This window comes from Cherax quadricarinatus, chromosome 29 (assembly GCF_038502225.1).
Source record: "Cherax quadricarinatus isolate ZL_2023a chromosome 29, ASM3850222v1, whole genome shotgun sequence".
Taxonomy (NCBI): domain Eukaryota; kingdom Metazoa; phylum Arthropoda; class Malacostraca; order Decapoda; family Parastacidae; genus Cherax; species Cherax quadricarinatus.
In genome coordinates this window covers 12,414,253-12,426,626 of record NC_091320.1, presented here as the reverse complement: position 1 = coordinate 12,426,626, position 12,374 = coordinate 12,414,253, and the positions used below count along the sequence as shown (strand labels likewise).

The 12,374-nt window shown below is 39.3% G+C and overlaps 1 protein-coding gene across 1 annotated transcript in view; it reads right to left on the bottom strand.

Moving 5' to 3' along the window:
- The window catches only part of LOC128690364 (reelin), an 871,665-nt gene that overhangs the window by 627,368 nt on the left and 231,923 nt on the right, over positions 1-12,374 (bottom strand). The window contains exon 21 of the mRNA XM_070089797.1: positions 5,080-5,269. Within this exon, the coding sequence (XP_069945898.1) occupies positions 5,080-5,269 (190 nt within the window). The remainder of the gene's footprint in view (positions 1-5,079; positions 5,270-12,374) is intronic.

Sequence of the window (12,374 nt, the reverse complement as noted above, 5' to 3'; positions counted from 1 at the left end):
GTCACCACCTCTAACACACACACACTGTCATCACCTGTAACACACACACACCGTCAACACATGTAACACACACACACCGTCATCAACTGTAACACACACACACCGTCACCACCTGTAACACACACACCATCACCACCTGTAACACACACACACACCGTCACCGCCTGTAACACACACACACCATCACCACCTGTAACACACACACACACACCGTCAACACCTGTAACACACACACACCGTCATCACCTGTGACACACACACACACCGTCACCACCTGTAACACACACACACTGTCACCACCTGTAACACACACACACCGTCATCACCTGTAACACTCACACACCGTCACCACCTGTAACACACACACACCGTCACCACCTGTAACACACACACACGGTCATCACCTGTGACACACACACACACCGTCACCACCTGTAACACACACACACCGTCACCACCTGTAACACACACACCGTCACCACCTGTAACACACACACACCGTCATCACCTGTAACACACACACACACCGTCATCACCTGTAACACACACACACCGTCATCACCTGTAACACACACACACCGTCACCACCTGTAACACACACACACCGTCACCACCTGTAACACACACACACCGTCACCACCTGTAACACACACCGTCATCACCTATAACACACTCACACCGTCACCACCTGTAACACACACACACACACACCGTCATCACCTGTAACACACACACACCGTCACCACCTGTAACACCTACACAATCACCACCTGTAACACACACACCGTCACCACCTCTAACACACACACACTGTCATCACCTGTAACACACACACACCGTCACCACCTGTAACACACACACACCGTCATCAACTGTAACACACACACACCGTCACCACCTGTAACACACACACCATCACCACCTGTAACACACACACACACCGTCACCGCCTGTAACACACACACACCATCACCACCTGTAACACACACACACACCGTCACCACCTGTAACACACACACACACACCGTCACCACCTGTAACACACACACACACACACCGTCACCACCTGTAACACACACACCCCGTCACTACCTGTAACACACACACCATCACCACCTGTAACACACACACCGTCACCACCTGTAACACACACACCGTCACCACCTGTAACACACACACCCCGTCACTACCTGTAACACACACCATCACCACCTGTAACACACACACACCGACATCACCTGTAACACACACCGTCACCACCTATAACACACACACCCCGTCACTACCTGTAACACACACACACCCCGTCACTACCTGTAACACACACATACCATCACCACCTGTAACACACACACACCATCACCACCTGTAACACACACACCGTCATCACCTGTAACACACACACACACACCGTCATCACCTGTAACACACACACACCGTCACCTGTAACACACACACCGTCATCACCTGTAACACACACACCCCGTCACTATCTGTAACACACACACACACCGTCATCACCTGTAACACACACACACCGTCACCACCTGTAACACACACACACACCGTCATCACCTGTAACACACACACACCGTCACCACCTGTAACACACACACACACCGTCATCACCTGTAACACACACACACCGTCACCACCTGCAACACACACACACACCGTCATCACCTGTAACACACACACCCCGTCACTACCTGTAACACACACACACACCCCGTCACTACCTGTAACACACACACACCATCACCACCTGTAACACACACACACACCGACATCACCTGTAACACACACACACCGTCATCATCTGTAACACACACACACCGTTACCACCTGTAACACACACACACCATCATCACCTGTAACACACACACACCGTCACCACCTGTAACACACACACACCGTCACCACCTGTAACACACACACACCGTCACCACCTGTAACGCACACACACCGTCATCATCTGTAATACACATACACCGTCACCACCTGTAACACACAAACAGTCACCACCTGTAACACACACACACCGTCACCACCTGTAACACACACACACCGTCATCACCTGTAACACACATACACCGTCACCATCAGTAACACACACACACACCGTCATCACCTGTAACACACACACACCGTCACCACCTGTAACACACACACACACCGTCATCACCTGTAATACACATACACCGTCACCACCTGTAACACACACACCGTCACCACCTGTAACACACACACACCGTCACCACCTGTAACACACACACACCGTCACTACCTGTAACACACACACCGTCATCACCTGTAACACACATACTCCGTCACCACCTGTAACACACACACGCCGTCACCACCTGTAGCACACACACACCGTCACCACCTGTAACATACATACACCGTCACCACCTGTAACACACACACACCGTCACCACCTGTAACACACACATACACCGTCACCACCTGTAACACACGCACACCGTCACCACCTGTAAAACACACACACCGTCACCACCTGTAACATACGTACACCGTCACCACTTGTAACACACACACACCGTCACCATCTGTAACACACACACACCGTCACCATCTGTAACACACACCGTCACCACTTGTAACACACACACACCGTCACCACCTGTAACACACATACACCGTCACCACTTGTAACACACGCACACCGTCACCACCTGTAACATACATACACCGTCACCACTTGTAACACACACATACCGTCACCACCTGTAACATACACCGTCACCACTTGTAACACACACACACACCGTCACCATCTGTAACACACACCGTCACCACCTGTAACACACGTACACCGTCACCACCTGTAACACACCGTCACCACCTGTAACACACACCGTCACCACCTGCAACACATTTAAAACCGTCACCACCTGTAACACACACACCGTCACCACTGTAACATGTACACAAACCATCATCGCATGTAACACTTATCACATGTAACACAATCATCTCATGTAACATTTATCATATGTAACACACTCATCACATGTAACACGCTTATCTCATGTAACACTTACCTTATGTAACACTCATCTCATGTAACCCACTCATCACATGTAACACTCAGCTCATGTAACACTCATCACACGTAACACTCATCTCATGTAACACTCATCTCATGTAACACTCATCTCATGTAACACACTCATCACATGTATCCCATTCATCATATGTAATACTCATCACATGTAACACAGTCATCACATGTAACACTCATCTCATGTAACACTCATCTCATGTAACACTCATCTCATGTAACACTCATCTCATGTAACACTCATCTCATGTAACACTCATCTCATGTAACACTCATCTCATGTAACACTCATCACATGTAACACTCATCTCATGTAACACTCATCTCATGTAACACTCATCTCATGTAACACTCATCTCATGTAACACTCATCACATGTAACACTCATCTCATGTAACACTCATCTCATGTAACACTCATCTCATGTAACACTCATCACATGTAACACTCATCTCATGTAACACTCATCACATGTAACACTCATCTCATGTAACACTCATCTCATGTAACACTCATCTCATGTAACACTCATCTCATGTAACACTCATCACATGTAACACTCATCTCATGTAACACTCATCTCATGTAACACTCATCTCATGTAACACTCATCTCATGTAACACTCATCACATGTAACACTCATCTCATGTAACACTCATCTCATGTAACACTCATCTCATGTAACACTCATCACATGTAACACTCATCTCATGTAACACTCATCTCATGTAACACTCATCTCATGTAACACTCATCTCATGTAACACTCATCACATGTAACACTCGTCTCATGTAACACTCATCTCATGTAACACTCATCTCATGTAACACTCATCTCATGTAACACCCATCACATGTATCCCACTCATCACATGTACCACTCATCTCATGTAACACTCATCATGTGTAACACTCATCTCATGTAACACTCATCATGTGTAACACTCATCTCATGTAACACTCATCATGTGTAACACTCATCTCATGTAACACTCATCTCATGTAACACTCATCTCATGTAACACTCATCACATGTAAGACTCATCACATGTAACACTTATCTCATGTAACACTCATCACATGTAACACTCATCACATGTAACCCACTCATCATATGTAACTCATCACATGTAACACACTCATCACATGTAACACACTCATCACATGTAACACTCATCACCTGCAATACTCATATAACACACCCATCACATGCAATACTCATCACATGTATCACACTCATTACATGCAATACTTATCACATGTAACTCACTTTTCACGTGTAACATTCATCACATGTAAGACTTCACATGAAACACCTATCATATGCAATACCCATCACATGTCACACATCACATGTAATACTCATCACATGTAACACATCACATGCAATACTCATCACATGTAACACATCACATGCAATACTCATCACATGTAACACATTACATGTAACACATCACATGCAATACTCATCACATGTAACACATCGCATGCAATACTCATCACATGTAACACATTACATGTAACACATCACATGCAATACTCATCAATCGCTTGACTCATCTATTCACTAAACATCCTGGAAAAAAAACTGTCGTTAGAAAATATTATAAAATCTTCAGTTATAACTGAGACGTAGAAGCTCGGAAGAGTATATGATAGAATAAGATTATTGGAACCTTGCATAGATGACTTGAACAAAGTTAGTATGTTATGTTACATTATTTTGTATGAAGTTTGGCTTGGTGTTCATCTCACAGTACTTCAAATATCCTCAGATTCTTAAGTTTGTAGAAGTCTGCCTTGTTTAAGGTAGGTTTGTGTCACTGCTGTGTTAGTTATGTAGTTACGTGTAGGTATTAAATAGTTCTGTTATCTCAGAGTTCAATAAAAGTTAAATGTCAAACTAAGACAAAATATGGTATTACTGAGTGGTTAACAATGAGAGCAAATCTGAGTAATAGTTAACAGTGAACACTGCGACCACCAGCACCTTGTTGGGTGTTTCCTGAGGCTGTGTATCGCCGCACCCGATCACCAGGTCGAACTGCATCATGTACGAGGGTCCCACACCGATGGACTTGGTCTCCATGAAGCGGGAGGCTCCGGTAGCGATGATATCTCCAAAGATGAGAGCTGAGTCGTGGCCACAAGCGTCCTCGCCCACCTCACCAAGGTGGAACCTGCAACAACACGTCACTTTTAACGTAATTTTATGATTAAACAAGTCGATACAGCCATACACAACATGCCGAGAAGTGGTACGTAGCCTATTAAACAACTTAACAACACAAAGTGTAATAAACACTGGACAGTGGCACAAACTCACATGGACACACTAAAAAGAAGATAATAGTGGATTAGTTTTTGAAAAAAACATCCTAACCCTTAAAAAAATTATAATAGAAGTTTTTTTATTTTTTTTTGACTGTTGGGTGCTGTAAAAGACAGAAAAAATTAATTTTACAAAATCTGACAACTGAAAATGTTTTAATTAAGCTAAGTCAGTTCAAGGATGGTGGCCGTTGACCTTGAAAATCAGATGGCGGCTGTAACTTGTTATCAGGTGTACAACAATACTGTACTTTATATCTAGACTAGACTTTTAAGGAATCCATTGTTGCCAAACGTTTTATTCTTTAATTGAATCCGTAGATGCAAGATGGCGGCCAAGATGGCGGCAAAGATGGCGGCCAAGATGGCGGCCAAGATGGCGGCAAAGATGGCGGCCAAGATGGAGGCCAGCACTCCCAAAAGATTTCATATAAGACTTCATATTTTTATTCTTCATTAAACAGTAGTTATTTTGACAGTCTTTCAGTGTTATTGTCTTGGATATGAAGGTTGCTATATTTTTCATGATTGGAAGATGATTGGTGTGGTTTGACAAGGTTTGTCAGGAAACAGGACAAGTGCTACCCGAAGCGGGTCTTAGTCATGACCCACCGCTGGAGCTTTTTGTGGAAAATACTGTATATATTTTCCAGAAATTCAGTATTTATATGTAAATAGATGGCCATACTGTATTAATAATATTTATGTCATAGAAAACGGAAAGCCTGCATCTGCGAGGAAGACAGTCGCCATTATTGTTTGAATTGAACAGACATTTGTTAATAATGGGAAGAATTTTTTGTGCTCTTGAGGTTAAAATTGGGCTGACACCTCTCAAATAGGAGGCGAAATTGTTGGATGTGCATTCCTGCATAACTTGAGATATCAGGCAACTGGACAAGACAACTCCAGGAACCTCAGATGAGCTATTTAGATTTATGTTATAATTCTGGCCAGTATTTTCATAAATTTAGTTAGTGAGGTTTTCTGAGTATGATAAAACTTGGTCTCCAGTCAAATTGGTGAGTGTTATGATTAAGATATATTCTCCTTCTGTTATGTATATGTGTATATATATAATTTATTATTTTTAATATACAGTCCACAAATTTATATATTTACCAGCATTACTGGTGTATGTATATTTCATTTATAATTAATAGGTCCAGAGCAACTTGTGGATATGACAGTTATGTATATAATGATACATTCAGATAAATGCAATTTTCCACATTTAATTTGCCCGTTGGTCCTTCTTGAACCGGAGGTAATTAGTACAGTCATTAATTAGTTAAATACTTAATAATTATATGTAAAATGACAGGAGGAGGTGGATGTTAAGTTCACAAATTTACTTAATGTGTAGTGGATTATAATTATTACAATATTAATTTGGATAAGTCAAGTGTGGCTAAAGATTATATTAATGTGTATACGTGTATGTGTAATTGATAAGCCAAGTGTAGCTAATTATATTAATGAGTATAATATTAATTTTGCAAAGCCAAAGTGGCTAGGATTTATATTAATGTATTTGTACAATATTAATTTGATAGACAATTCTGGCCAAGATTTATATCAGTGTATGTGTAATTGATAAGCCAAGTGTAACTAATTATATTGTGTATAATATTAATATTGCTATGCCAAATTCTGGCAAGGATTTATTAATTTGTATAATAATTTTGATAAGCCAAGGCTGGCTAAAGGTTTGTATTAATGTACATTTGAAGTTTATATTATTTTCTTACATGTAATTGCTAAGCTCAAGTAGCTAGGATTTATTCAAAGGTAAGTTGTACTATTTACCTTCATAAAGTGCATAATTTAGTACATAATCAGTGTTATTAAGTTGAATTTAATACATTGTATCATGGCTGAAAATGAGAAAATTAATGTAGAAGACAAACATACGGAATATAGAGAAAAGAAAGCATCACTACAGGCTAGAAAAGTTCATGTAACCAAGGCATATAAGTGCTTGGAATTAATGAATCAAGAAACTGTGAATACTGATGATTTAAAATTGCATTTAGATGCTCTAGGGAATAGATATGATTCATACAAATTATATTACAACAAATATGAAGGAGATTTATTAGTAAACTGTGTAGATGAGACTGAAGTAGATCTTATGATTAATCAGTATTGTGAATTAGAGGAAAAGATTCTTTCTTGTAAAAGTCAGGCCTTGAATAAATTAAAATGTGTAAACCAGGCAGTTAATCAGTCTGCTCCAACAAATAATATGTCTTTGCCAAAACTCCCAGAATTATGTTTACTTGTATTTAATCCTGGAGAAAATTGGGGGGAATTTTGGTCAATTTTTAAAGCAGCTGTGCATGACAGGAGTGACCTAGCCTGTGTAACTAAATTATTTTACCTCAAAGGACAGGTAAGAGGAAATGCTCACATACTCATACAAGCCTTTCCCAATGTAGATGACTCTTACAAGGAAGCAGTTGACTTGTTGAAGGTCACTTATGGTAATATAGAACAAAGTAGGTTGGATCTAGTGAATATCATTGTTAATTTAAAATCTCCAGATCACACTTACAAAGGTTTACAGCAGTTTAGAGTTAAACTGGAGAGCACTCTCAAAACTTTAAGTAATAAATATAATCTGAAGGAATCAGACTGGTTATTGAGTGCCATAGTACAGAATAAATTAAGCTGTAAAACACTTGAATGACTCTCGAACAAGTATCACAAGAGTTATTTTAATCTGAAGGAAATATGACTAGGTCTACAAGAATTAATTGTTCAGTTGCAGACCAGCCAACTAACTCATTTTAAAGATGCAACACATAATAACTCTGAGGTATCTGTCAAGTTTCACAAAGAGAAAAATTATCCCAATGGTAATAATCAAAATTCATTTCCTAAAAATAGTTGCATAGGTGCATATCAAGTAGCAAGAATCAGAAATAATGATTCTGCACAAGGTAAGAAGAATAAGTACCCTCCTGAGAGTAACCCAGTTAATAAGAAACCAGTCAAAGAAAAGAGAGATTGTCTTTTCTGCAAGGGTGCTCATTTTTCTAAGAATTGCAATGCATACAATTCATGGAATGATAAAGTTGAAAGATTGGAGGAACTTGACAGATGCATCAGGTGTTTAGGTAATCACCATGTAAAGGATTGTCATGCCAAATTAAACAACTGTTATCAATGTCACAAAGGAAGACACCATATAGTCGTGTGTAAAGGTCTATATGATAATGTTGATAATAATGATAATGTTGACAATCCTGACACAACAGTAGCTAATGTAAAAATTGCTGCTAATGTTAATAATGATGGTTTTGCTGAAGTAGCCTTACCTGTGTTACAGGTAAAAATTGATGATAAAAGGCATAAATCAAAAAATGTAACTGCATTATTGGACCAGGGATCCCAACGTACTGTCATAAAACGTAAATGTCTTGATGGTATGAAAGTACAGATGGGAGATCCCACAACTTTAAAATTATCTGGTTTTCTCTCGGATAAAAGGGCTCAATTGTATGACACTGTTTATGTAGCTGTCAGGTTGGGCAATGAGAAAAAACGTGTTAATGCAGTAATTGTAGATAGACTTCCGGAGAAAATATCTACAGTAGGGCTTAGTAAAGCTACAGAAAGACTCTCACATAATGTAAATTTAGCACCTTCTGGTGTAAGTGATGATTCTGTAGGCCCAATAAATATTTTGATAGGTAGTGACTATTATGCCTCCTTTGTAAAGGGTATGGTAAAGAAATGTGGTGTCACCCTTTTGAAGACTGCAGGAGGCCATGTAATGTATGGTAGGATTCCTCGTAATAATAATTCATGACTAGAGGAAACTACAAATACCATAACTGTGTCTTACTCATTAAGTTGTACCCCAGTATAATTCTTCCATAGAGGATGGTGTTGAGCCAGTGCATAAATTGTGGGAATTAGACAGCATTGGAATAAATGTAAATGAAGAAAGTCCAGACGATTCTTTTACTCAGAAGCAGTACATGAAAGGTGTAAAATTTGAATCTGGACAATACTGGGTACGACTTCCGTGGAGACTGAACTATCCAGAATTGCCCACTAATTACAGAATGGCATATGGACAGTTAAAGGCTCAGCTCCGCGAACTGAGTAAGACACCAGAATTGTTAACTGCCTATAATGATATAATTGCTGAGCAGTTAATTAATAAATTTATAGAAGAGGTACCTCCTGAGCAAGCCAAAATTTATGGTCACTATTTGCCACATCACGGAGTGACGAAGGATTCTAAGACCACTCCTCTGAGAATTGTGTTTAATTGTAGTGCCAGGAGTAACAAAACTGTACCTAGTTTAAATGACTGATGACAGGTCCGTCGTTGACGGAAAAATTAGGAGATATCTTATTAAATTTCAGAGTGAAGCACTATGCCTTTACGGCTGACATAAGTAAAGCTTTCCTAAGAGTGGGTTTACAAGAGGTTGACCGGGATTGTACCCGCTTCTTATGGCCTGAGAATTCTAGTGACCCACTTAGCCCTCTGAAAACCTTTCGCTTTAGGAGCGTATTATTTGGTGCTACATCCAGTCCGTTCCTACTTCAAGCGACGATAAATGCACACCTTAAACGTATGGGAAGTCCATTGGGTAAAGTAATGAGCAAACAATTTTATGTGGACAATTTCCTGGGTGTGACGTCAACTGAAGAGGAACTGTTAATGACTTACGGAGAGGCTAATAAAATAATGCAAAGTGCAAATATGCCTCTGAGGGAATGGAATAGTAATTCGTCCAAATTAAAGGACAAAATAAGTAAAGATTACCCTGGAGATGAAGTGCCAAAATGTAGTAATGTATTGGGTTTAACTTGGGATACTGAGAGAGATTTGTTAATGTTAAAACCTAATAATTACAGTATGCCCAATAAATTAACTAAGAGAGTTTTGCTTGCTGAAGTTTCCAAATGTTTTGATCCACTAGGTTTAGTGTCACCCTTTACTATAAGAGGGAAATTATTAATACAGGAAGCTTGGAAACTTAAATGTGCTTGGGATGAAATTCTACCTGAGGAATTCATTAACAGGTGGGATGAATTAATTGGTGATTATGAAAAAATTCCAATGTTGCAGTTCCCACGCCAGGTGGCCAATCCAAATGGGAAAAATGTACTCCACATTTTTTGTGATGCTTCAAAATTGGCATATGGAGCAGTTGCTTACCTTCAATGTAATAGTGTTATTTCTCTTGTTATGTCTAAGGCTAAAGTGTCTCCAATTAAATCACGTACCTTGCCTCAGTTGGAATTAACAGCTATTTTTGTAGGTGTCAAATTAGCTAATTATATAAGAAATATGTTGCAGGAGATAAATATTAGCGACACTGTAATTTGGTCTGATAAAGAGGTATCCTTACAATGGATTCGTAATGGAAACAGTAAAATTGTGTACGTACAAAACAGAGTCGCTGAAATTAATCAGATGCAAGAGTAGTATAATAGTTTGGGTCAGCATATGTTAACATTTAATCATATACCTGGTGAGGAGAATCCAGCTGATTTCTTGTCTCGAGGTTTATCTTATGCTAAATTTGTAAATGTTGTATCATGGTTTAAAGGACCGAGCTGGTTGGTAAATAAAGCTAATTGGCCTGTACAAAAGGTGTATATAGCTCCTGTTGAAATTACTGTGACCACCCCTCCAATAGTTTGTCCTCCCTTAGCCATTGATATAAATAGGTATTCTTCTTTATCCAAACTAATCAATGTAACTAAGTTGGTGTTTAAATTTCTAAACAAGATGAATATTTCATTTAAGTTTTCACATCCTCTGGAATATTGGATAAAGAGGGTACAGGAGGAAATCTATGGAAATGAGATTAAATTGATGATGGAAAGAAAAATTGTGAAAGGTTCCATAATATAGAAATTGGCGCTGTATTTAGAGAACAATGCAATTAGGTGCAGAGGTAGGTTACAAAATGCTGAATCGGGTGATTATGCTAAACACCCTATCTTACTGCCCAAAGCTCATCATCTAACAAATTTAATTGTTCTAAATGCCCATAAAAATGTAATGTATGGTGGGGTACAAGATTCCTTAAATTGTATTAGAGAAACTTTCTGGATTCCACAAGGACGGCAAAGTGTAAAAAGGGTGATTAAATCTTGTGTAATATGTCGCTGTGTGGATGCCAGATCCTATATGTACCCAGTTCCTCCACCATTGCCAAATGAGCAATTTGAGTCGTTTAGCAACGAACTCCGCCCGGCCGCAGTGTGGAAAATACTGTATATATTTTCCAGAAATACAGTAGTTATATGTAAATAGATGGCTATACTGTATTTAATAATATTTATGTCATAGAAAACGGAAAGCCTGCGTCTGCGCAGAAGACAGTCGCCATTATTGTTTGAATTGAACAGACATTTGTTAATAATGGGAAGAATTTTTCGTGCTCTAGAGGTTAAAATTGGGCTGACACCTCTCAAATAGGAGGCGAAATTGTTGGATGTGCAGTCCTGCATAACTTGAGATATCAGGCAACTGGACAAGACAACTCCAGGAACCTCAGATGAGCTATTTAGATTTATGTTATAATTCTGGCCAGTATTTTCATAAATTTAGTTAGTGAGGTTTTCTGAGTATAATACAACTTGGTCTCCAGTCAAATTGGTGAGTGTTATGATTAAGATATATTCTCCTTCTGTTACGTATATGTGTATATATATAATTTATTATTTTTAATATACAGTCCACAAATTTATATATTTACCAGCATTCCTGGTGTATGTATATTTCATTTATAATTAATAGGTCCAGAGCAACTTGTGGATATGACAGTGGTAGGTATCAAAGGGGGACATTTTTTGCGACCTAGGTGTCCCAAATTCCTACTTGTCTAACTGATAAATAATAATTATCTTTGTTCATTTACTGTTATGTACATAATGATACATTCAGCTAAATGCAATTTTCCACACTTTTGGTCA